Source organism: Varanus komodoensis, unplaced genomic scaffold (genome assembly GCF_004798865.1).
Source record: "Varanus komodoensis strain SLA01 unplaced genomic scaffold, ASM479886v1 scaffold46_1, whole genome shotgun sequence".
NCBI lineage: Eukaryota > Metazoa > Chordata > Lepidosauria > Squamata > Varanidae > Varanus > Varanus komodoensis.
Genome location: NW_025336043.1, coordinates 677,753 through 704,531, shown reverse-complemented (window position 1 = coordinate 704,531; position 26,779 = coordinate 677,753). Strand labels below are relative to the sequence as shown.

Below are 26,779 nucleotides of genomic sequence, written 5' to 3'. Positions count from 1 at the left end.
GCCGGGCCGGGCCGGGCCGGGCCGCCCGCGGACCTACCCCAGGAGTCCGCCTCTGCCGCCATGTTGTCCGCCGCGCGCGCTCCCTCGCTCGCTCGCCCCCTCGCGGGGTTGCTGGGCCGGGCGGGGCCGGGCGGCCGCCGCGCGGAGCACACCGGGAAGGCGGGCGGAGCTTCCTGCCTGCTGCGGGCGGAAGCGGCGTGCTCGCGCGGCGCACTTCCGGTCCTGCGCATACTCCGCCGCTCTCGCGAGGCCCCCGCCTGGCGCGCTTCCGCGGGTCTCGCGCTGCTTCGCCGGGGCTTGCGGGGCGCCATCCCGGGGAGCCGACGGGGCGGGGGCCTCTCGGCGGTCGCGGCGCCCGGCCTGGGGCCCAGCGCTGGCGCCGGAGGCCCCGAGGGCTGGGCGGCGTGGAGCACCGGCCGAGGCAGCCTGGCCGCCGCAGGTTGCGCGTGGGGGCGCCCTGGGGAACGGCCTGGAAGCGCCCCTGGCCCGGCGGAGCGCAGCGGGATCGCGAGCAGGACGGGCCCAGCGAGGCCTCCGGGCGATCGGCTGCTCTCGCCCGGGCGCCAGGATCCCTGCCAGCGCTCTCGCCCAGGCTCCGTTGGTTAAAGAAGGGCAGCTGGGTGGCTGCGAGGGGGGTGTCCTTTTCTGTTGAGCCGCCCGGGGGGTGGGGGTGCCTGGCATCCACAGAGAGCCCTTGTCGCTGCCAGGTGAAGAACTTCCGCGTTTCCAGGATTTTTAGCCTTCGGTTTCTGTCTCCTTGAATCCTTTACTAGGTTTAAAATTTTTGCGTCGCTGCTAGGTTTTACTTTGCTTGTTCTTCTATCTTACAGTGCGGTTTTAAACTTTTGTACTGTATTTTGTTCTATGTTATTGTTCTAAACCACCCAGAGAACTTCGACTATTGGGCAGTATAGAAATGTAATGAGTAAAATAAACGAGCCACTTCTCCACACAACCTTTTGGCTAGGGAAAGTGAGGGGCGCCTGGCCAGTGCCTGACCGGCTTCTCTCTTGCTTGAAGGAGGCAGCAATAAGACCTTTATTAAAGATATATTAGTTTCGCTCAATGGATGTAGTGCATTTTTATTTTCAGAAGACCGGTGGAAGACAAATTCTTCTGCTTCCCCCACCTGTGTATTTCCATCCCCACCCCTGCCTTCCTCAGGTATAAAGCAAAATGTCAAATCTAGGTTTTTTGATCGCAAAAGACTTAATGGCGTAGGGCAGGAAGCTTCTACCGTGTTTGCCATGCCTGCAAAGGCGTATCTGGGGGTCGTTTTGGCAATGGAAACTGGAGGTGTGCACAGTGATTCAGACTGGGAACATTGGTGGTGGCTAATGAAATGCAGCAAGCATGGCGGAACTTTTCTGGCAGTTCATGGCCATAAGCTATGATTGGGAGGAAAAACTTGAACTTCTGAGGTCACCACCAGACCAATGGAAGACATGCCTCTTCATCAAGCCTGAATTAACTTCTTTAAAATTTTTCTATAATACTGCCTACTGTTTTCACAGAAAATCTCAAGCTGGTTTACAAATGTACCAGTACTTCTCACCAAAATCTGAAAGAAACATAGGATATGCAATCCTGCAAATGGAGCAAGGATAAATAGAGTGGGCTTCTAGCCATTTTTAACTTGCTGTACCTATGGTGATTATCAGATTGATTTGAAATTTTCCATAATTGTAGACTTCCATTAACTAGAACATGGCTGTGTTTCAAATGATTTGCTCAACAGGTATTTACTTAAGGGTAGAAACACGACCTTTCTGCATCGGTTTAGCTCTTATGGCAATAATCTTTACACTCCCCCAACCTAACTGCTTCAAATAATTGAGAAATTTTAGGTTCAGGTAATAAGCAAGGCTCTGGTCTTAACTGAGCCAGTAAAAAAAATACTGTTAGTTTGTGTGTTAGATGTAGTAAATATATTAATATTTGTTACATTAATACTAGTTATTATGTACATATTATTTCTTGTAACCTGCCCTGAGAGTCATTTTTGGCCAAAGGGACAGAACAGAAATCAAAGTGTTTATAACCTACCTAAATATTGGTTGTGGGAAATTGGACGAAATATAAGACGACTCAGTAAGAGGAAGAGAAACCATTAGATCAGATGTATAAGAGAAATAAATGCTGGAAAATGCAGTGTAGTTCTACTTGGGCAGGTCCAAAGATTTTAATGCTCTGTGTAATAGCAGCCACTGCAGCAGCTGGATAGGAGGGAAACATGCAGACTGAGCACCGCAGGGAAAGAATGCGTGGAACATGAGAGCCCAGTAGTGCCCATCAGCGCGAGGGACATGCCAAACTTGGCAGGATGGAAAGACTTCAGAAAGTGGGGGCGGACGGATTACCATGGGGTGCTGCTTGAGTTCTTGCCACCCTTTGGGTCCAGAAGGCTCTTCCTCAGGACTCACAATGCACGTGCAAACTGTGGAAAGTGCCAGCATGTCAGAACCTGGCAAAGCATGCTTTGGATTCTAGCTGGTTTTGCTAACCAGCGGGTGGCATGTTGGAATTCCCTCGCTGGCCGTTCCTCCAGGGACTGATACATGATGGAGGTGGCAGCCCTGAGCAGATGAAAGAAAAACCATGTTCTGCTTGTATACACGGAAGCGCAAATCATTTGGTGCTGTATCCGTATGGTCATTATGAATTAGATCCATGTTTTCATTCTTCTGGTGGCACTAAGCCATGAATGGAATTCCTCTCAGAATGCAGGTGGGGATTTCCACTGGTTTGTACTGCCAACTCCCTGCACATGGCCACACGGGTAAACTGATGGTGACCTGTAGCAATTTTTGAAGGGCTGCAAAGAGGTGGAACCAACAAAAATGCCGCCTGTTTTGCAGTTCCTGCTGATCAGATTCTTCCCGTGCATAGGAATCCTGTTTGCCAGAGGCAATCGCTGGATTCAAGCTGCTGCACTAATGTCCTTGGGGATGGCTTTAGAAATGAAATCAATGATAATAAACCAAAGCCTTGAATAAAATGTTCTTGCACTTTAAACACTCCACACAGTTTTTTTTCCAAGAAGGAAAAATCACTTTTTTTCTTTTAAACAAGGTTGTTGTAGAAAACCTGCACAACTCTGAATATTTTATTGTACAAGTAAGAATTCAACTGGGTTAAATTCTGTAATACAATTTGGGATCCCAGATCATCTCTCTCCAAAACCTTTCATGACACTTCACAGAATGTCTGATTTGTTCTAAGCTATCTATAATTTAAGGAATACACTGAAAGGGAGTACTAATTTCTTTGCTTAGTGAATCCAAACACAAGAAAAATACCCAACAGGTTGCATTGTATGGCATTAGCAAGAATCATACAAGCCTTTTCACACTTCCACTGAAAAGGGACGAGAATCAAAAGTCAGACTTGCACCAAATTACAAAATGATACTTTAATATGTATTTACAGAGCAGCCTGCAATGGTTGATTCAGTTTGTCCAATATCGGACTGTTAGTTCTCCTACATTTCTAATAATCCACATTGTAAAAGCTCACATTCTTGCTTTTCATCTCTCTCTTCAGTGATTAGGAATCACGGAACAGGTAGGTTTGTATATGCAATGTGTCAGCTTAACTAAAAGCATCTGGTTTTGTAAGCGTTTTTAATGAAAATGCACAAATGCTTTAAAAAGCTGCTTTAAAAAGGATGCTGCAGTTTTCCTTCAAGTCACAGAGAAATGTCCATCCATTATTTTGTTTAGGGTAGGGTCTATATTCAATATATTTATTTGTGAACTGCAGAAAATAATCTCTTAATACAGCATAGCAAACTATCACAGAAATGTAGAATCACGCACACTTCCTTTCTCTCTCTGCAGCCACTTTTCACTGAGGTGAGTCTCTCTTGCTTCTCAAAAGGGTGGCTCCCTCGGCCCTTGTTATGTGCCGCTCTCTTCCAACTTCTAGCTGGTATTTCGGAGTGGAAGGCAGAGCTAAACAGTCTTTTGTATTGGCTATCCTACTCCAGCTTGCTCAAAACTAGTGAGCACAGGCTATCTCCATCTGGAGACCACTGAAAACGAGAGCTGCAAATCCTCACCAGGAGCAGTAAGGAGAGATACTTGACTATTGTGAGATGTATCTGTTACCTTTGGAAGGAAACAGGCATTCCAACGCTAGTCAAGAAGACGTCCTTATTGCCCCCAATGCAGCTCCTTCTGCGAAGGTTTACGAGGAGAATTTCAAAACGGTTCAAAAATCAAATGTTTCTATATACCTATTATTAGCAAAACAGGAAGGGAGTGGTTACAAGGATCACGGCTGCGCAGGCGCACACACAGTTACATTTATATATATATATGCGTGTATATATATATATATATATAAATATTATGTACATTTTATTTCAATAAAGACGTTAAGACAAATAGCATAAAGATGTCCAGATGCCCTAAAGATAAATACATTTCAAAGATTCTCTTTCAAACGAATCTGTAGCATTTTCCTGCAAGCAAAATACCTTTCTTTAAATACAAAGAAGTCAGCATTCTGGATAACAAATGCTCTTCATGGTTGGTTGGTTTTTGTTTTGCAGAAAATCGACCCTAATTTTGTTTTCAATGAGTGATGATTTTCCACAAAGCAGGCCTGCTCTACATGCTAACTTTTCCTAACAGTTCAATGACACAGTGTGCTACATATACAACAGATAATATAGTAAGAAAACACTCAACCTGATGAAAAGTTAAAATCTTCATTAATACATTGGAAAAATTGACATAACTCATGCCTTTGAAAATCAAAAAATACAAAAATTAAATGCTTTCCTAAAAAGATTTTCCTTATTTTAAGGACTCATTTGAAAATGAAGCTGCGTGTAATTTGTACAATAAATTTGTACAAGTAAACAGGTAATATACATAAAAAATTAATTGACATACTTTTCAATTATCAGTTGTCCACCTTTAATTTCCAATACTGTACTTTCTTTAACAAGCATACAAAATATCAAACTTCTCTTTAGAAAAAGTGCCATTCTGCAACATCCTTTACACAAAAACAGCCCGAGCCTTGTGGCCCGTTAATGCAGCGTCGAGGCAAAGCTTGCTAACTTTTACAAATTTCCCCCTTCCATAAAAAGCCTCCTAAAAAGATTACACTCCATTAAAAAAATATCGGCCTCTTCTTGTCCAAGCTGCATTCGGACCCAGGCTTGAAAACCATTTCCATATAGCATAGGAAACCACTGTGCTAGCGTCTCGGCTGCACGGGCGGCGACGGAGTGTGCATAGCTGCTGCGGCAGCGCATGGCCGCAGACCGCGAGGAGCAGCACAGCAGAGGGGCCGGCGCACGCGAGGCGGCCGCAAGCGCTCCGCTGCTCCCCGCGACGCTCCGTTCCCGAAGAGCTCTGAAGGCGGCCTCAACCGAGCCACGTTGCGCCAAGACTTGGATGCGCAGCAGACGCCGAGGTGTTAATCCTTGTCTTGGGCCGTGTGTGCCACCGCGAGAGATCGTCTGTCCAGAGTACATGCCATCACAATGGTTTAAATATTCTGAATATTAGTAATTCTTATATTTCTTCTTAGCTAGCCAGTCTCTTGATTTTTTTGAAAAGATTTCCACTACAGTAGAATATTACAGAACAAAAAATATATTTATATATATAAACGCAGATTTCTAAATGAAACTTACATGGAATAAAACTAGGTAATATTTTTAAACAAATATACAGTATGCAGGGAGACAAAGCAGGAAATGGCCATTCAATAATATAATAAAAAAACTAATAAAACTTGGCTATTTCCAGAAAACTATGAAGCTGCTTCAACTAAAGGAATGCATAATGAAAGTCTAGAATCTAATACAGGTCAAAAATGTAAAAAGGTTATAAACCTTAACAGGAAAATAATTAAAAAAAAAATTTACTGGCCATTCCTGTTGAAATGAGATTCTGAAAAGTAACACGAAGTGGCTACAAACCCACTTAGAGAGCACCAAACAGAGAGAAAATACGAGTCCATTTTCAATCTCTGTTATTTCATAAAATCCTGTGTTTTTATAGGTCAAACTGCTGGTGGCAGAAACAGAATTCTTTACAAACGGCAGATGTCCTGTACGTAAAAAAAATGACTGGAGTTGCACTAGTTCTAAAGACGCTTCTGCTCTAGCCCTACTTACGGTATTGTACTAGGAGTATTCCATTTGGCGATATATAAAGTTCTTCTGTAACCCTTGGTTGTTTTTGGGCGTCAGAGATAAGAAAAGCGAGACAGGGTACAAAAATGCAAAAATTTCAACAGTAATGGCAATGTTTTTGTTTTAGTCCAAAAAGAAAAAGGGGTCCTGCTTTTTCTTCCCCTTTTAAGTGTCTGACAAAGGCTTGGTGTTTAATCAGGGGGTAGTAAGTCGTGCAAGCGAAATCTATCTCTGATGTGTGGTCGAACATCTTCATTCTGGAAATGGGAAAACAAAACAAAAAAAGCAACCACTTTGATCTTTCACGTGTTATAAACAGCTCTCTTTGCAATGCACCTTATCACAACCTGTAAAGTAACCTTGCGGTCTGTGGCAGAGGAAGAAAAAAGAGGGAGCCAAGGGATAGGGATTGCCCATGCTAGGTCTGGAACCAAAATCAGAAATTCTGGGTTTCTCAGCCACTCACAATCCAAATTCTCTGCCCCATACTTTAACTCAATAGCCACGTTTCACAAAGCAGTAGCCACAGCGGCAGAGGCTCCAGTGTGGATAGTGGTTAGAGCGCTGGCTGGGCCTTGGGAGGTCCAGGCTGTGGTCCCTACCAGGCCATGAAGCTCCCGGGGTGACTTTGGGCCAGTCACTGCTTCTCAGCCTAACCTACTTGTAAGGCTAATCTGGAGAGGAGAAGCAGCTTGCCCCTTGCAAAAGGAAAAAAGCAGGATGCAAATGTAACGTAATAAAAATGTAGGCAACGTCCATAACCAGAAACTCAGTGGGAGAAAACTGCCTAATGTTGTGTCTGAACTGTGTCTTGGAAGGGTTTGTTGCTCTGCCAAGACACCACACACTTCCTGGCTTTCTCAAAGTGACAAGTCATGAAATTCCACGCAGACCTAACACTAAGCATTTTCTTGCAAGCCTTGCAACATAATTTTCAGGCACACAGCGAGCTTCCTGCATGCACTATACCTTCCTGTATAGAATCCAATGACTGACAGGTATTTTATTCATCCTGAATTCTATTCCACAAGCACAAGGCAAGTTAGAAACACTAAAAATTTAAGACTTACTCAACACTTGTAAAATGTAAGATTTGCACACACATACACACAAGTATGACCTGATTTGCACTACTACCATTTTCCACCAAGGCTTCTTTAAGTCACAGTGAGTTGTGGTGTATTCTGGACAGATTTTGAATATCCAAATAGATCCATAACTGCAGCTTGTCATCTTGTATGAATTCAGCAAGGGTGGGTTACATAAAAGTTAACTAACTCTTGCATGACCCTAGAACAAGGCACGGATTATGAGGGTTTTTTAATGCTTGGAAAGTCACCCCTAGTGGGGTTGGATGGCAGTTATACCTTGAATACGTGGGAGGCCTCCGGCCCACCTGGCAACAATGCTAGCCACCCAAACACTGCCATGACCAGGTATTCTAGCACTTCACTGGCTTCCTGAGCATGTTCAACCTGGGACTTTGGCAGACTGATGTTTAAGAGACCAGGAGAATCTACAGAGAACAGCTTTCCATGTCCCCTTCTGCGCATACATATTGTTGGATAATTCATCAGTATTACAATGACAGACAAGGGACAGAGCAGGCTGTAATGTTTCCAAGCCACAATGGTATGTTTTTGCCACCATCAGCATTCTAAATTTGCCCCTAAATCCAGAACAGGTGTAATCCTGTGATGACTTAAGAGGAAAAGATATATCAAAAGATCATTTTCTAAAATTACATACCAGCTCTACAAGTTTCTCCAGAAAAGGAATCAATTTTAGGAGTTCATTGTCATTTTTATCCATGAACCAGCTCTCTATAGGGATCCCATTTGAAAGCTAAAAATAAACAACAACAAAAGAAAATTAAACATTGTGTTAGAATTTCTGGAGCAGGACCAGGAGGGCAGTGATGCCTGGGAGTCCTACTCTTTAAACTCTCCCCAAGAGAGAGAAGCCACAGGCTGGAGCATGGCTGGACACTTCAGCACATACACACATCTTGCTACAGATCAGAGCCATGATCAGTTTAGTGCAGTTACTCTTTATGCCAACAGATCATGCTAACATTTTCGTCTCTCTCAAAAGCAGCCTATACCTCTCCCTGGCAAAATATTAAATGTACAAAAGACACAACAGTGATACCTTCATTAAGAGATGTTTTTGCTTTGTATCTCCAGTGGCTGCTAAAAAATATTCAAGTGAGCTGCCTAACTACTTGGCTTGTAATCCGGAGAAGGATGTAAGGAGGCAGATCTATTAACTTGACAAGAACTCATGTAGAATGAAGACTACTCCATGTTTTGGCTCTGATTCAGTCACATAATTTAACTCAAATATTTTGCATGAGGTACTGCTTTTCTTCATTTTTTTAGTCTGTTTTTCATCTGTTAAAGCTTAGGGTTGTCTTCATTTTTTAAAAGAATCATCTTTGAGAACTGAACGGTGAACAGAGGAAAGCGCGCTCACCTGATAGGCAAAGGCTTGTGGTGAATTGTCAATAATTATTGTTTTTGAGAGATCTCTACCGAGGATATTTAAATCCTTTATGTAGTTTCCTTGTACACAAACACAATGCTCACGGAAAAGTCGATGCCTGCAGTTCGTTGGAAACAAGACATTCAACTTTCAGATTACAAGTAGAGAAAGGTGTATTAAAATGTTGTTTTTAAAATGTTCCCCCTATTTCAATGGGTGTATTTCTTTACTAAATATTCATACTGCCCAATAGCCCAAGACTCCCTGGGCAGTTCAGTGCTAATCTTTTTATTACAGGGCAGTCTTCATGTTTCATTTTTGTCCAAACACACCCTATCTGAAACTTAGTCAAAAAATGGTCATACTTGTTGAGAACTGGCTGCAGCACAATATTAACATTTGATAGAGTCATTTAATTTTCATTTACCCAGAAAACCTGGATCAGATGGACCATCTGGACTTCATAACAGAAATCATTTAAAAAATAAACATCTCACAGAAAATTAAAGCATGTATACAGTATACCCCTCTGAAGCAGCAGTTCAGCATTCGTGGCCTCAGTCTTTCGTGGGATTTTTCTCTGAGCGAGTCCAAGCCGCTCTCCGTGCGAGCAAGCTGGCGCCTCACTGTGCGGTGGCTTGCCCGCAAGGAGATAGTTTCCTCCGAGTTTGGACTCACTCGGAGAAAATGATCTCTGTGCGCACACCCCCCAGGCCAGCCCGGCCCGCGCCTCCCGCCCGCACCGCCTTGGTGGCTGGCGCCCATTGCTGGCACCAAAACCATGGTTTTTCACAATTCGCTGGTGCTTTAGGAACGTAACCCCCGCAAATTTTGGGGGACTACTGTACTCTCAATGATTAACTTCACCAGGAGGGGGAGCGACGTGCTGTTGCTAAGGGAGGACAATAATAAGGAACAGCAAAAGGTTTTTATAACAGACCCCGACACATGTAAAGCAGATCAAGCCCCAACAGCCGGCTTCCCCCACTCGGCATCAGCCACCGCGACTCCACGGGCCTCTCCAGCCATGCTTCAAAGCCCACATTCCACAACAGGCCCTGCAGCAAAAAGTTGTGCTGGATCCACACAGTCCAAGGGCCTTGCTTCTATTTGGGATTCCAAGCAGGTAGCCACGTCCTTGTCTGGAGTACCATGAATCATCTGGGATACAAGCATGACCTGTCATCCACACCCCATTTCCTATTATTCTTTGGAAAGCAGACATGGAACATTCCATGGATGCCATGAAGCATGGTATTCTGTACTGAGCATCGGGGGCGGGGGGGGGTGTTGCCCCCTTTTAAGCTTTTAAAAAATGTTTTACAAGTATACCTCAGGGGTCACTCAAGTGTATTCCCTCTTATTTTTCATTTGTTTGTTTGTCTGCATTTTTATAGACTGTCACAATACCCACATGGCTCTCTGGAGGGTTTCCAACAACTGTTGCAACCCAATCACCTGCAATCATTATTTATTAGAAGACCTTTTAAATCGCCCTTTAGCCTAACAGACTGCAGGGATTTAAAAAAAATCTTGGGACCTACAATAAAATGCTGCAGTGCATCTGGAGCAGGAGGGCTTCTGTCCAGTGTTCCACCAACTACGGCCCTCTGTGGCCCATGAGAACAGTTAGCAGGCAAGCAAGCCAATTCACCTGCCACTCACCCACAGGGTTGTTTCTTTTCCCAAATGACATATGGGAACCATCACCTTATTTACAGGTGGCCCGATAAAGGCTGCCAGGAACTAGAACGTCTGAGTCTGCTTGTCACTTCAGTGTATATTCAAACATTAACCCAGCTGCCTCGCACTCAAATCCATCCGGCCCGGCGGGGAATGACCAGTGCCAGCTCCCTGGGGCTTCCAGCGGGGCTGTGTCCCCCTCCGCTAGCAGAGCAGGGGCTCCCCCACTGTGCGATAGTCCCTCCCCGACTGCCACAGCCATCGCCAGCCCCAAGCACCATGCAGGGCCATTCCCTCTGTTATCGCTGATCACCGAGCCCCCCGGCCCACTCAATCTGGGTGGCCAGCTGCTGTCTTCACGGCTTGCAGTATCTCCGAAGAGGGCAGGGCTGGCAGGTGAGAATCCTGAACAGAAGCAATTCGCACATCTGTATTTTCAGAATGCTGTAATATTGAAATGGGTCTACTTTACATTAGAAGTGTGTGCAGTCTAATTCTGATTGAAGTTCAAGAAGGAAGACCGGCTGTTTTACGGCATGCTTACCTGACGAGCTGCTTTTTGGGGTCTAGAATGTTCAGCAACTTGTCTGCATACACTTTCTTGGAAGCAGTAAAAAGAATGATCTGAAAGTGAAGGAAGGGGAATAGCATTAGCCAGCTGCACTGCCAAACTTAAGGTTTTAAAGGAACACACACAAGCTCCACGTGAGACTCATTACCTCGTAGATTTGGGACATACGTTCCAAGAATTCTCTGAAGAATGGTCTTAATCGCACATAAACCTAGAATGAGAAACAGTGATTTAAATATACAGTATACTATGAAGAAGTTCTGCTTCAAATGACAGACTTCTGTAACAAGTGGTAGTCATTGTTGAATAAATCAGTTATTAACACAGCAGTAAGAATCTATAGTACAGCAATTATTATGTTTAGTAATGTGGAACAAGAAATGTTAATTTTAGTTGGTAAAATTCTAGGTTGTATTTGATTGTATTATTGGAAATACCAACATTAAGCAGAAATTTGTAGCATGGTCGATAATACTGCAATGTGGTTGATAACACTGCAAACTGTACCAGGCAAGTAACCAAATGCTGAATATTCTCTTTCAGCTCTGACTGAGCCACCAGCGCATCAGGGACAGAGCACAGATAAGCAACAGGGTCAAGTACCGTTTTTAACTTGTAAGCTTTTGAGCTTCAGGAATGCTCTTCCTTCAGCAAGAAATCAGGCTGGCTGATTCAGATTTAGTAATATTACGTACTACTTATTCTTTCAGAAACCAGTGAAGGGTTCCTAATTTAATTGCCTTGACATGCACAGAAAACAATGCACAATAAACAATTTCTGTTTATGCCATCAAGGAGAATTTAGCTTTTCTTATCCAAAGCTCAACATCCTAGGCAACTTTACTGGTCATCACCTACTCATCCTTGTTGTCTGTGTCTTCCATCAGAAGGTCATTGGCAAAAACATCCCTATGGCGGTTTGTTTTGCAAGCACACCTCTGAAATCGCTACCAGAAGCCAGGGTGCACCGCTACGTAAAAGAGGCGAGGTGAGCCTTCCTCAGCTACGCAGACTCAGACCCTGTCGTCCTTCTCAAACCCATCCTCGAAGAACAACATTTCAAAGCCCAACACCAGAGCCCACATTCATAGGGTGAGAAGCTGGCAGCCAATGTACTTTGAAAGGTCATGCGTGATGTAAAGGAGGAGGGATGGAGATCAAATGAACAATTAAACTGGAAATTGGCCTCCCTTCACCAAGACTCTGGAAAGTGCAGTTTCATGGGGGGGGGGGGGTTGTACCCTAGTAGGTATTGAATACTGGCCTCCACCTAAAGGAATAAATAGTGCATTATTTGGCTGCAAAGTATGATAGACAAGCCCTTGGCATGCCGTAATTTCTTTCATGCAGTCTACAACAGAGTTGCACTAGGCCTGCTGCTGAGATCTATATTGTATGGCAAACTACCAATACACAGTAAAAGTCCCTACAGCATTTACACTCAAGTTTAAGCATAAAGAAGTGCTAAAGAAGCTCATGAGACATTTTAAAAAAATCTTAACTCTAGGCAGCTGTTATTTTATTAATACACATGTCTACAGTGCTTTTGTATATGTGAAAGAAAATGAATAGTAGTTTCGCTTATTGTCAGATAATAATACCTCCCCCCCCCGCCCCCGCGATGGCCAAGGCCAGGGTGCCCACAGTTCAGTCACCCACTTCCAATCGTTATCATCTGCCTGCACAGTCACTGAGAAGCTGATCAGACAGAGCAGAACTGACAAAATGGACCCTGTGCGGCTTGTAGCAGAGAAATTAAACCAACATCCTGCTGCCTAGACACAGAACACTCACCATTGGCCCTGACGGTCAACAGAGACATGGCGCAGTAATGGAACAAGAACTCAGACTGTCCCATAACACTTACCAGAGCAGAGTAACCACCCGTACCTTCCCTTCTGGTTATGCTTGGCTGCAGCTGTGGAAGGCTTCACCACCACATTTGTCATAGCTTTTATTTTTGTACCCATGCCGCTAATGAAGTGGTCTCTAGTCTGCATAAATTCCTACTGAGTAAGTGTATTAGCTTTTAAGGCGTCATGGCTCTTGGTTGTTTTTGCAGCAAGAAACTAGCTCAGCTACACTTTTGGAATTTGACCGATAGATTTTTCCAAGACTAGCCAAACCATGAAGACTTCAGGTATTAACGTAGCAGGGTTCCAACAAAATATATACACTCATCCTTTCTAGTCCTTTCCCCTCCTTCGCATTTATGTCTCTCCTAGCAGAAGTACAAAAAGTCTAAATGGTATCCTGGGGAATACAGTTTTGTATACTGAAGAATGAAAACCCAGAATGAGAGATTTTCGCCACTCCAGTATGGAAAAGAGCTTCTGGAGAGGCGACCTTGGCGTTGGGAAGGAAGAAGCAGTTATTCCTGGTGTGCTTTCCAGGGCCAGGGTGGCACCGACTCTTCAGAGGAGGATGGTGAGGCCTGGGAAAGGTGGTCTGTGGACAGAGAGACGGCGGAGGAGGGAGCGGTTATCTCAAGGCTGCTGCCCCCGGCTCTTCTGGAAGACTCTGGGAACTGTCAGGATTGGGAAGTGCTGGGAGGGGACATGGGAGAGCAGCCAGAAGAACTTGGCCTGAACCCATGACGTGACCCCGTAATGTGGCACTGGAAGAGAAGAACTAGCTAACTAGAGGGCCTGCATAGATCTAGGAGGCTTGCCCATCTCCACAGGGGGATACTGGGGGGTGGGGCCCAGGGTTGTGGAAAAGAAGGGTCCTCAGAAAAAGTCTCCAGTTTGGGTTTAACAAGCCACTCTGCATGTGCTCAGGGACGTTTCCCTTGTTGGCTAATAGTGTGCTGAACACACATTGGAAATAAAGTGCTTTAGCCAAAGAACTGTCTGTTGGGGGGTGGGGGGGCAGGAACCCTGCTCCTGCTCCTTGGCTGCCACAGTGTGGGCCTTGCCACTTCCTGATTTATTTGCTCTTTTTTTGTTGTTTTTGGCAAAACACACCAAATGTTGCTTTGTAGTGCCGTTATGCACACATCTAGCTTGCAAAAAATCTAAATCTGTACATTTCAGCACAACTGAATGCTACTTTAAAATTTTTAATTTCCCAGTACAGCCCATCTGAATGGGGGTACAAAATGGCCCTCGGGCTCTTGCTTTCTCCTGCCACAGACTCAGGTGGCAATGGCTGCTATTCCCAACACACACGCTGTGGAACCGATTTCTCCAAAAACAATGAAACCTACTTCCAAGCGTATGTTTGGTTTTAAATCCAGAACCGCTGAATTAGGATCAATACTGGAACATTTGTAGCTGCAGTGCTTAACCTGTTTATTCTGGAAAAGCTAAAGATGAGACTAAGAAGTAAAGAGAAAAAGGAAAGGACTTCACTGAACTCTCAATTAAATGTCCTTAGACTTGCATAATTGTGTTGCAGGTTGTATTCTCCAGCCACTCAGAAAACAAATTAACTGTATTTAAGAGCCAGCAAGAAAACAAATAGCTGCTAATAAATCAAGAATATACTCCAGGCAAGATTTGGGGTCTGTCAAATGCAAACTCTACTTAATCTCCTAGAGAATTAAATATGTCACAGTTCGTTGAACTCTGTATCATTTGATTTGTCTCAGCAACAGACAGAAAAGTTTTATTCTAAACCCCCTCCACCCCACAGATTTATTTAAAAGAAACAGATTTTGCAGTTTGACTATTCTCAGTAGGATATACCACAGGCAAGAGAATCAGAATGCATTCCAGTCACTTAAAAGAAAAAAATCTCAGCAAACCACAGGAGGAAAAACAAGGCAGCATTGGTTTCCAGCCCTTCCTTTTGCTATCCAAACCAGGTAACTGACTCCTCCTAACCCATGTAGTCCAAGAGGAATCTGAACACTGCTATTGCCAAACAGGACAGAAGAAACCCAAGTTGTTTGTTTGTTTTTTGTTGTTGGTTTTTTTTTGGAAGATCTCATTTAAGCTTCAGAATTTTGAAGGATTTTTAAATAAAACAAAATACAAAATACAAGTTTTAAAATTAGGGTAAAATACCTGGACAAGTGTCCGTTTAAGGTGCCTGGTGTCATTCTCCAAAGATACTACAGAGGGGTCCAATATCGTGCGAACTACATGGAGGGAAGCTGTTGCTACTCCCAGGTACATCACACAATAGGGACCTGAGAACAACAGCTGGGGTCAGTGCAGCATCTTTGGCAGTTGCTGGAACACACCTCCTTCTCCTCCTCCTTCCCCTGTTCTTCGCCGGAGAATTGTTGAATGCACAGTAGATGGAAGCTAAGAATATGTTGTGAAGTACAACCAACAGCTAGAAATCGGGCAGTCTCCATCAACAAAAGCAACTCTTCTCACAAAAGAAGCACCTGACTAGGAGTGAAGAGGCAGGTTTGCTTCTGAAAGCAAGCTATCCCCAGGCAATAAATTTACTTTTCCCCCTTCAGAATGGTGTGTTTAACTAGCATGGATCCATTTTCTCATGCACAGAAGCATGTAGCAAGTTCTTTTCTTGCAAAATAACCATCAAAATTCCATTGTTCTTTCCTATCCCTGCTGGCAAGGAGAGATGTGCTAGGCAGAAATACAGCTAAGAGGAATCCTTCAACCATTAGGAAATGGTTGAGATCTTTACCCTGAGAGGTTTTGCAACTGTTTTGGAACTCATTTTGCAGTGTGCTATAAATACATCTACTATCTGACAGCTCACCTGACAACATTTCTTAGCATGTAAACAATGCCTCTTAATTGCCTTTGTCTTGGGAGGGCAAGAAGATACCAAGTGCATGGTAGGAGTCCGCCCCTCTAATTCATACGGACAGGTTTACATTCACCCAAACATGGCTTTGATTACCTGGTAAATAACATCTTGGAAAAGGACTGGAAATGTGAGTGCAGCATCTTCCAACTCATTTAGACTACAGTGGACTAGTGTTTCATCCTATAAAGAATTAAGAAAATGAGAAGACTTAGCAGAGGCGGGAAAATAAAGTCCTTCTGCTACAATACTGTGAAGTATGTCAATGACACAAAAGCAGACTAGGTTTCCCTTACCAGGTCTAGAACTAATGAGAATTCTGGTGTGCTTCTTGTTTTCAGTGGAAGAGCAGGCTTCCGATTAAGTTGTTCTTCTGTTAGTGGTGGAACGTGTTTGATGAAGTAGTACCTTAAAAAACAAACAAACCCAAGACAAGACAAGATACCATGTGATAAGCCACTGCTTTTACACTCAGCTGCTGGGACAGCTGGAACGGTTCAAGGTGAAGGTTAAGAATCTGGGCAGTCATGGGCTCATAGGAAAATGTCTCACACAATACACTTCTACACTAGAGGCAGGGCATACAAGCAGTTTAGAAATCAGCTTCTGGAAGTCCAGGTTTTCCTGTTTGATTCTGAGGAGTTAAGTGTGCACAAGAGAAAAGCATACACAAGAGAGAAGGAGAGTACAAGGGGACAGAGGGAGGATATTTTAAAGTTAAAAAAAAATTACATTGCTCAGGCTTTTAAAATACTTTGAATGCAATTTTAAGTACTGTTGACTGTTCTTTTATCTGCTGGTTTCATTTTTATTTGTTATTATTGTTGCACTGCAGTATGATTGTATTTCTATAGCACCCAATAGCTGACACTCTCAGGGTAACCTACAAACAACAATAAAATCATAAAATCTCACTATAGAGATTTCAAAAGCCAAATTTAAATGACTTAAATAACCATGACAAGTTACTCCACAAGCTAACCCTTGTGCACACGTGGGAGCTGCGACAAAGCACTGCAGCACGGAGGGCTCCTGTTCAGCGTTCCAGACAGGCTACCCAGCCCTCTTCCAGGACACTTTAGGCGATTTCCCTCCCAGGCTGATGTTTCACCTGAGCAGTCCAGAAGGCACTCTGAGCCCAGTGGCCACTGAGCGCCCTCACTTCTCTCTGGGGTTGTTTCAGTTTTGGTGTGTGCACATTTCTGTCCCTTCAGGGCTTTTCCACCTTGAAGACTATTTTATATTTTCACAAACTTTGGGATTTTTGGAGCATTCCGCCACTTCCCCCTCTTGTTTCTTATTGGCCCCATTTTTCCAATAATTGTGACAGCATTCACCAGCTGAGTCTATTAACAAAAGAAATGATGCACACATATTTCTGCTGTTTTCAAACTATATAATCCAGCCCACCTTAATTTGAATTACAGGTGCCACAAAGATTTCAAATAAATAAATTTAATTTTACTGCTGTAGTTGCTCAAGTGCTGTCTGTATGGATGATTATGCTTTAAACAAAAGCAAGCACTCCTCCTTAAAACCCTAGCTCACCACTACAAGCCTAATAAAAGGACAGGGCCTTCTGTTTCCTTTCTATTTTTTTAACATATTACTTAAAATTACAGAGTTCAAATATGAACACATACGGATCAAAGACTTCCCAGTCTTCTTCATAGGTGGCTTCTGCATGAGCCGATGAGTAACCGCTGTCCGGAGACACTGGTGCTAACAAAACACAAAAGCTCCTTATTAGTTCACTTGATGGAAGAATTTCCCTGTTAGCAGCAGAGCAGACTATTCCTTTATTAAAATATTTTTATCCGGCTTTCTGATCATAAGGGCTTTAGCGTTGCTGTTCTGCATAAAGTTGCAGCACCCCCAACCAATGCTTGTAAGCCTAATAATTTGTCTCCTGAATGCCCAGCCAATAAGCAACAGTTAGATACCTTTGCAAATGCAAACATGACTGATGCAGTCAGCCAAACACAGGACAGCCTGAACGATACCTGACTGAAAACACTGCCAGTCCTTAGACCACACTTGCATCAGTGAAAGAAGGTCCTTCAGGGAAGGCCACCGATGCTGCCCTCTCCTCGCGGAGGAGCCTGAGCCAGCCCCCTCTGCTCCAGGGCTGCGAGGAGCGGAGAAGCACAAGGCCTTCCTCAATGCTACCTCAAGGAGAGCCAAACCACGCCTGGCCCTCACCAGTGAGAGGAGGCAGGTCACGATCAGCCACTTCCTCTACTTCTTCCAAGCCATTGTTGATCGATCTGACTTGCACGGCCTGACTGGTGTAGGAAGCACCATTGGCAGAGGCTGCGGTGCTGGTGATTATCTCATCCACCTGTTCCATATCGAACTGCTTCACGATTTCTTCCGCTTCAACCGCTTGCCCTGGAGAGTCCGAGCCAACCGTCCCTGAAAAGATGTTTTAGTCCATAGGTTGCTATTGCAGCTAGAAAATCAGCAGGCACTGTGATCAGGAAGACTCAAAGCACAACGCGGCTTGTGTTCTCTCCCCTAACATCCTGACATAGCAACTCCTCCATAAGAGCCATTTTTTTATTTTAGCTGTGCATAGTATGTAAATGCAGCTTTGCATAATACTTGCCATTTTTATTTGCTGGTGAGAAAAAATTGAAGACTGGAGAAAATATGGTCCCCAGTAATGTAGTCCGTGGGGGGCTGCCAGTGGTGGGATTATCCTCCAATTTCCCATTTTGTCTAACATGCTGGTTTGTCATTTCATAATTTCCGGCTTCTAGAACACACAGAACACTTCAGCTAAGCAATTTTCTACAGTCATATTTGTTCCTGTAGTCATTATAATACATTTGGTGGAATGACAAATACATTAAAATAAATGTTGATCCCAAATATTGATTTTATTTTTATCTAAAATTATGTTTAGCTCACCCGTATGAATAAAACCCTCCCACCCATACTTAGGAGAGAGAGCAGTGAAAACAAATGCATATGTGCTGACAAACTAGCCTGGCTTCAACCTAAGAAGGATGATTTAGTACTGCAAGTAGAAAGCTTGGCCTCTCGTGTACTCTTCTCTCTAGTGAAGCTTTGAAGAGATCAAGAGCTTTTCCTTCCATTTTAAATTAACTGTTTTGTACAATTGTGGATAACATTAACAATGGTTAACTGAAACAAACCAATTTAATAAAACATGGTTGACGATGGCTTGTTTTACTTAATGCAAAGTTAAGACTAGGCAGTTTCTCTGGATTCAGATACGATGCTTAAGTGTGGTCAGACAAAATGATCTCCTTCTCAGAGCCATGCCAAAGGAGGAGAGTGACAGGGAACTGGAAGAGCCTGAGGCACGTTACCATGCTCAGGAACCCCAGTTACAAAGAAGCACCGCTTTGTTCAGATGGAAGGAATGTGCTCTTGTCCCTTGTCACAAGACAATATCCACACAAATGAATGCTTTGTTCAAGAAATACCTGCAGAGGTAATACTAGATCAAGAACCACGCTGGGCACGTGTCACAGTCAAAAACAGCTATTAAATGCTGGCAGCACCACCTGCTAACAGGCAAACCTAGCCGGGCAGGGGCTCTGGCCTCCCGTTCCCAGACAGGTAGCAGGCACCATCCCACCTGCCAGGTACAGACACTTGGCCACTGCAACTATTTTAAAGAACATCCTGTAGCAGCCTGTTACAATAATTATGATCTGTGAAGCTGGGCAAGGGCTGGGCTCTCAGAAACATCCCAACAGATGCAGAAGAGGTCTCCACAGGATCTCCAACGTAGTGTCCGTCGGCACCCACATGACAATGGATTTGCCTCTTGGAGCCTGCCAAGCTCCAAGTCCTCTCTGGTTTTTACTGTCTTCAGTTTTTTTAAAATCATTTTTAACAGGGGTGCTGGCCTGCTGCAAAGCAAAGTGGTCCTCCTCAGCACCATTTGTATTTGGGTTAAAAGTGGCCTTCGTTTGTTTGGGTTGTTTCATATACAGCGGTACCTTGGCTCACGACCAATCTGGGTCACGACCAGAGTCCTAGAACGGATTAAGTTCGTGAGCCAAGTTAAATTTCCCCATAAGGTTCAATGAAAATAAGGTTAATCCGTTCTGTAACCATTTTTTTAAATCAGAAAAATGTGAAGCAAAGTGACAACAAAGATTGCAGCCATCTCCCCCCCCCCCCGCACCCCAAGCGTGGCCATCTCCCCGCCCCGCCCCCAGCATGACCGGGATCCGCCTGTCATCCCTGCAGGCGCCCGTCATCCCAGTGCGCTGGGGGTGGGGGGGAGAGACGAGCACGATCGCGGGCGCACTGGGGGAGGGAGGGATGGGCGCAAACGGAGCACTGGGGGTGGGGGGACGGCCGCGGTCGCAGTTCCGTTCGTGCAGGGAAGGCGTGCCTGATCAGAGGCGCACTCCTGCAGGAAGGGCACTTTGCTTCACATTTTTCTGATTTAAAAAATGATTTTTTAAAATTGTTATATTATCATTATTTCTGTATGTATTTACGTATTCTTTGTGAGCCACCCCGAGGCTTTGTTGCGATGGGGGCAGCACAGAAATGTTATAAATAAATAAATACATACAGCCAGCCAGCCAGCCAGCCAGCCGGAATCTCGGCCGTCTCCCCCGCGGCTCTGCTTTGCTGCTCCCGTCTTTCCTGCAGCAGCGCGCCTCTGATCACGGACGCCTTCCCTGCACGAAAGCAACTGCGATCGTGGGCATCTCCCCATTGGGCAGCGGGGGGGTAGATGGCTCTATCTCGGTCTCCACCAAAGCGGTGTTTGCAACCCAAGTCAAAATTGTTCAGTAATGTTTGTTCGTAACCCGATTTGTTCATGAGCCGAGGCGTTCGTGAGCCGAGGTACCACTGTACTTCTGCCTTTCCTCCAAGGAGCCCAAGGTGAGGTACTTGACCCTCTTCCTCTCCATTTTATTCTCACAACAACCTGGTAAAGTAGGTTAGGCAGAAAGACAGTGACCAGGTGACTTTAGGCCAGTTGCTGATCTCAGCCTAATCTACCTCATAAGGCGGCTCTCGTGTGTCGGTGTTCAATCCCAACCTCTACCATGAGTTTATATTCTTGGGAAAGTTGCTTTTCTTTCAGGCTCACCAATTTGCGTTCCTGACCATGCATGCTCGTGCCCGGCTGTGCCCACCACAGCAGCCACTTTATGCAGGGGAAGCCCCAGCCCCAGTGCAGCCATTTTGCGAGGGCACCCACGACACTATTCGTGAGTCTGCCAAGGGCGAGGGCCTGGCTTATCCTATACCTAGCGCATGGGAAATGATACAGCTGAGCAAGCTCTGTAGTTCCATTTCCAGCTTGTGATTGGTTAACAAGGCCTAATTCAGAGAACAATGTATTGATATGGCCACGAGCCAGCTGCAAAATGCAGATCAGCCCTAAGATCAGCCATTAACCTTGGCTAAGACTTTCCTTTCCCATCCTCAGAATTGGCATAAAAGCCTGCCTCAGGTGCTCGCTGTCAGCACTGAGGGAAAATATCACAAAGCACAATCAACACACTGTGGAGATGGATAACAGCAGTTTGGGGACCCAAATGCACGGCTACTATTATAGGTTCAGCCCTGCTCTCCTAAGGAACCACCGCCAAAAGTCTTGATTATTTCAGGGAAGCAGAAAGCCCAGAGGCTCTGTATGAGTCACTGAAGGGAAATATGAACAAACCTCCGTTCACTTGGCTTTTCCGCCTAACCCGGGAGAGGGGTTTATTAGGCTTCTCTCCTGTTCGAGGAGTGGATGTAATCAAGCTGTCATCTATATCATGCTCAATTCTACTTTTTTTTGCAGGATGTTCTCTTTCATCCTTAAAAAGAAAGCACAGCATTAAAATTTGAAATGTATTTTGGTCACTAACACATGTTCTCTGTCCATTTTTCTGATCCTTACTAATGGTGGAATTTCATGCACCTAATGTTTATTTCTATACCTCTCCATTTTGTAAGAAAGGAGAATTGGAAAGGATTTTTTTTCCATATAAGACTGAAATAAACGAGTCTCTCACATTAAAGCAAGGAAAAACAGCCTGCAACCCCCAAAGTGCTGTTAGGAGGGCTATTTTGGGGCTTTGTTACCAACAGACTCAAGTTTAAATCCTGTACATCTAAATTAAAGAATTTCTTAGGGATGGAAATTACAAATAACTTTCAGTTCTGATCAGTGACAAGAGGAGGGATGGAACCTAGCTCCATGATCACTGCAGTGTAAGCAAGCGACAGTAGCCTCTGCTGCAGCATCTGCTGGACACCATTTGCCATGGGTTATTTCAAGTCTGTTTCCTCCACAAACAAGGCACGCCACCTGAGTTTGGATGGCACAACAGGCTGTATGGGTAATTAGGCAAATGTTGCCAAGCATCTGCAGCACTTTAAACAGGGCATTATATTTACTCATCCTTTAAGACAGGGAAATGGCAGACCAGTGACTACAATGTTTTTGCCTTTGATTCTATCGCCTAATCCTGGGGAAAGGCTATCAGAAAGGTCTGGACTGGCAGTTGACTGCCCATGCTTAAAACAATGTATCTCAAATTTACTACAGCACTGATAGCAAGGCCAATCTTCAAAAATCACTTTACTTAAGGGGACTGTTTACATGTAACCATGGCAAACAGTAGATTAATTATGCCACAAATTGCCAGGGAGCATGCTGGGCAATTCTGCAAGCTTTTTAATGTTCAACCTCCAGCTGGGTCAAAACACAGTGCTAAGTAACCAACAATTTTCTGCTATTGTGTGTGCACTGGGTCAATGCATGACCCTTCAAATGTTGGACTACAACTCCCATCAGCCTCACCACCATAGTAAAGAGTGAGGAATGACAGGAATTGCAGTCCAACATTTGGAGGGCCATATATTCCTCATTCCTGGTTTAGGTGCAGTTTTCCTGCCTAGAAAGGCCAGCAAAGTAGCTTACAACCAAATATTTGAGTTTGCCATCATAAAATGTCACAATGTATTACTGAACCCTAAAAAAATTTCATCAAAAAACTAGTTGCACCAGCAACTAAACCGAACAATTCCTCTTCACATCCCAGACGGTAGTGGCAACATGGAACATGCCCTTATTGTCAGATCAGAATGCACAAGCCGGGAATCTGCTTCTTCTGTATTATTTCACTCCTATTCTTTTCACCTGAGAAACACCGGATATGGTCCACCTCTGCCAACGTTATCCTCACAACCAAGGTGTAAGGCAGGTTAGACTGAGAGACAGAGACTGGCCCCAAGGGCACCCTGTGAGTTCCAAGACTGAGCAGAGACTTGACCGTGGGTCTCCCTGCGATTAGGCTAACATTCTGACCACTAAACCACACTGCCAATATTTACAGGCTCCCTCCCAGAAAGAAGGCTATCCCCCATCTCCTTCGTGAAAGCAGTCCCTCTGATGCAATGCAGAACATCTACACTGTGATAGAGGGGATCTGCACAAACTCAATTTGCATCTTGGCCATTGCACTGGCCATTTATCCAATCAGAAACCGTGTGCATACAGATATTCTTTAAAAGTATTTCCAACTTTTAAGAAAGACTCCCAATTCATGCAGCTAATCTGAAAACCACAGAATCATTTATATCTCGCTCATAAGCAGGAAAAAACTTGCTCAATGGATTTTTATGCTGCTGTTTCTCTTATCAAAGGAATATACTGAAAGGAAACTGCAACTTCTTACCTTTGTTCCATCACCACTGTACAAACAACCAACCTGTCCAAAGCACAGCCTCCCAAAGGGCACAACCATGCCTTTCACACTTTCACAGCTGCATTCAGACCTATTAATGTCTCATGGCTTGGCATTTATAAGAACAAGATTTGGATTGTACACTCCCTTTCCTCTCCTTTATACCCTCTTTTCCAGCAACAAGAAAAAGCGAGCGAGCGAGCGAGCGAGTTCTAGGCACTCTCCTTGCACACACAGATTTGAAGCTTTTGATCTGTTTGCAGCAAGCTATAATTTGGCACTTTGTTTTACAAAAGCCCACACACTAGGATTACACTCACCCGAAGCTTAACGCCTGCTCATTCCTGTAACACCAAATGTTATGTCTGAATGCAGCCATTTCCCCCAAATATGGAAATAAGACTTCCAGAATTTGGGCTAAAACGTCTCCTTGGTGCAAGCAACATGGAGCTCCCTTCTGCTTCCTTCAAGTCTGGGAAGTGGCAGCAATCCCTGAGCTTGCAAGGAAGTTCTGGAGTGGATGTGGACAAGCAAGCTAAAATTCAGTCTAAGCAGTGCGCTGGGAGTGCACTGTTTACCTGGAAAGGAGGAGGCAGCCTGCTCTGTGTGGTGCTGCTCGACCCTGAAGAATCAAGGGGGGATTCTCCTGGATCCGGCATGACTGGTGGATGTGCAGGTCCTGCCCACGGCAAGAGGCTTTTACCAGCTTAGGGTGATTTGATGACGGTGACCCTATCTGGGGAAGAGGTGTGGCCTTCAACACACATTCAGAGTTATTCCAGACTGGGGCACTCTGCTGTTCTTTATAAGGGGCTGCCTTTAAAAACAGTTCAGAAACTATAATGGGCACAGTGCAGTGATCAAGATGCGAATGGAGTTAGGACGCAGGTATGCGGGTTGCCAATTTATTTCTGGGCTCAATTTAAAGTGCTGATTCTTATCTTTAGAAGCTTAAATGAGCTTTATTTGAAAGACTACATGCACTTACAGAAGCCTACCTGAGCCCAAATCAGCTTCAGAGTTTCTGAATTCTGGTGAGATCATTCGGGGAGATCAAGCTCACAGGGACCAGGGACAGGTTTTTTTTTTTCCAGCTGCAGCCCCATGTCTTTGGAAACCCCTTTGTAGAGAACACTACCAAACCTCTTCTCTGACTCTTTTCTGATTGTCCTTTTATTTTAATGCCTTTCTGAATTATTTTTAGGTCATCTGTATAGGTTTGCAACCAATGTGCTTTGAAACACTTTAAATTATGAGGTATTGTAGTTTTAGGATTTATTTTTGTCAATCATAATGGGAAGATTTTGACCTAAGTGGGAGATAAAATATCGCAAATACATAAACAAAAGAATACTGGAATCCTGTCAAAACATTAGACGCAGTTGCTGCGTACTTACCTTTGGGGTACTGCCCTTAATGAACTTTTTTATTGAAGACAATAAACCAGTTTCATTTTTCTGAGGCTTTCCTCCACCAACAGGTAAGCTCTCCTCCACCTCTGAGTATTTTCTCTTTACCCTCAACGCACGCTGCGTGTGGTTTTGATTTGATTGCTGAGACGCTTTCCGCGTTCTCAGCCTCATTTTTGTGGGTATCACATGTAAACCTAGAAGAGAAGAAGAACAAAAAACCCATTAAGACCCCAAGTGTTATTTAGTATAATTCAATGCAAGGTAAGATATTCTGAATATCTACAGAATTAGATTCTAGCTCCCTCAGGCCGAGGGTAGCATCTAGGAATCTGAGAAACTACAGTACCGCTGACTAAAACACAACCATTTGATTCTCCAGAACCTGAGACCTAAGATCTAGATCAAAATACACGGACATGAATAATTGAGACATCTTATAATTCAGGCAGGGCATCTATAAAAGGAGCAACAGGACAAGCAGCAGTTCTACCTCAAAGCCAAGCATGCATTTTCATTGAGGCCACTTCAGTGGTTTTCTGGAATAGGACCTGTACTCTCAAAAGGCCTACAGGAGAAATCTAAAATGGATCATCTGGGACCACTCTCAAGTGGAAGCCAATGTGCCTCTCACCTGGACTCTGAACGGGCAACGGGCAATTTCAGCTCTCATTCCAAATGCGTCTCAACGGACCTGTAAACATAAGGAAAGCCACGCTGGTTCGGACCAGAGGTCCACCGAGTCCAGCACTCCATTCACACAGTGATCCAGCGCATCACTCGAGCAGGATCAGTGCAAGACCTCTGCCTGCCCAAGCTCCTCAGTAACCAGTGCAAGCAGGCATGCCACCTTCGGTAAAAGAGGTAGCACATAGCCAGCAGGACTGAATCAGCACCTAATGCTTGTCCAGAACCTCCCAAAGATCTATGTAAACTGACTGAACAATCAACTGAAACTGAAATGGAAATAACCCACTACCATCAGCCCAGCCCATCCAGGGAAGAAATAAAAGTATCACATCCACAAGAGAACGACAAGTTGTGTCACTAACAAGCCATTGCTTTCCGTCCATTCACACACCAAGGAAGGCACTTGCGTGCAGGACAGCAGAAGAATTGCTGCTATCATCATTTGGTCTCCCTGGTTCTTTTCCTTTAGAAGTTCAGGATGACCAAAGAGATGGAAATAGGAGAATGGGAATGAACATACTATAATAAATGAGAAACAAAAATTATTGACATCTGACAACTTACACACGTTTACAGCCAGTAGCCAGGAATTGGCAAGCCTGGTTCATATAAAAAGAATATGCAGAGCAGAGCAGAGCAATTCAAGCAGAACCAAGGCAGTTTATTAATTTGCTGTATTTCCACTATGCATACATAAACACAATTCCTAATCAAAATCTAATTGGACATGTATGCCTGGGAGGACAAATTGAAGATGTTATTCTATCTGCCTACCTACCTACATACCTATTGATCCATAAGCACAAAAAGTTAATTCAGTGAGTGACTCTTTTATCTGAACACACCCCCTATCCATTTCTAGCTCTCCTACATACTTCCCATATGGCTGGGGCAAGTCACAACCTGTTAGATCCTCAGCTTACCATCTGGGAAAAATTATGTTTCTGTGGCACACTAGAGGGAGGGAGATAGGAAATGAACTTCCACTAATGTTTGTAAGCTGCTCCGTGACTACAAGGAGGGAGGCAGAGCTGTGTACAGATATCTAACTTAGGCAAAGTTAACAAAACCCACTAAAATATTACCTTTTAGGAACCCTGCATTTCAGTTAAGTAGTTTCAATTTATGAAGCTTATTTTAAGTTCTACCTTGACAAAATACAGGATTACCTCATGAAAGGATTTTCTGGGACAACTGAAAACACTGAAATTAGGTAAAGTGTCAATAAAACAACTGAGTACTATCAGCTGTAAACAAATAAACTGACAGAATCTAAATGAGAAAAACGTGACAACTAGTTGTACCTTTGTCCTTAAATTTCAGTAACCATTTGAAGGAACACATCGATTTGTGTTGAAGTAACTGTTAACTT

The 26,779-nt window shown here is 44.2% G+C and overlaps 1 protein-coding gene across 3 annotated transcripts in view; it reads right to left on the bottom strand.

The window, feature by feature from the left end:
- Positions 1-3,397: 3,397 nt before the first annotated feature.
- CTDSPL2 (CTD small phosphatase like 2) overlaps positions 3,398-26,779 on the bottom strand; it is a 37,805-nt gene continuing 14,423 nt past the window's right edge. For 2 of the 3 annotated variants that reach the window (XM_044444916.1, XM_044444915.1), the window contains exons 2-13: positions 24,706-24,914; positions 21,295-21,433; positions 18,232-18,381; positions 17,826-18,038; positions 17,267-17,345; positions 15,920-16,031; positions 15,720-15,806; positions 11,044-11,106; positions 10,869-10,948; positions 8,633-8,759; positions 7,907-8,002; positions 3,398-6,414 (exon numbers count right to left, since the gene is read on the bottom strand). In XM_044444916.1, coding sequence (XP_044300851.1) covers positions 6,349-6,414; positions 7,907-8,002; positions 8,633-8,759; positions 10,869-10,948; positions 11,044-11,106; positions 15,720-15,806; positions 15,920-16,031; positions 17,267-17,345; positions 17,826-18,038; positions 18,232-18,381; positions 21,295-21,433; positions 24,706-24,891 — 1,398 coding nt within the window. In that variant the 5' untranslated portion in view covers positions 24,892-24,914 and the 3' untranslated portion in view covers positions 3,398-6,348. Of the gene's footprint in view, positions 6,415-7,906; positions 8,003-8,632; positions 8,760-10,868; positions 10,949-11,043; positions 11,107-15,719; positions 15,807-15,919; positions 16,032-17,266; positions 17,346-17,825; positions 18,039-18,231; positions 18,382-21,294; positions 21,434-24,705; positions 24,915-25,351; positions 25,375-26,779 lie in introns of those variants that run through there. The other variant, XM_044444917.1, reaches the window with a different exon arrangement.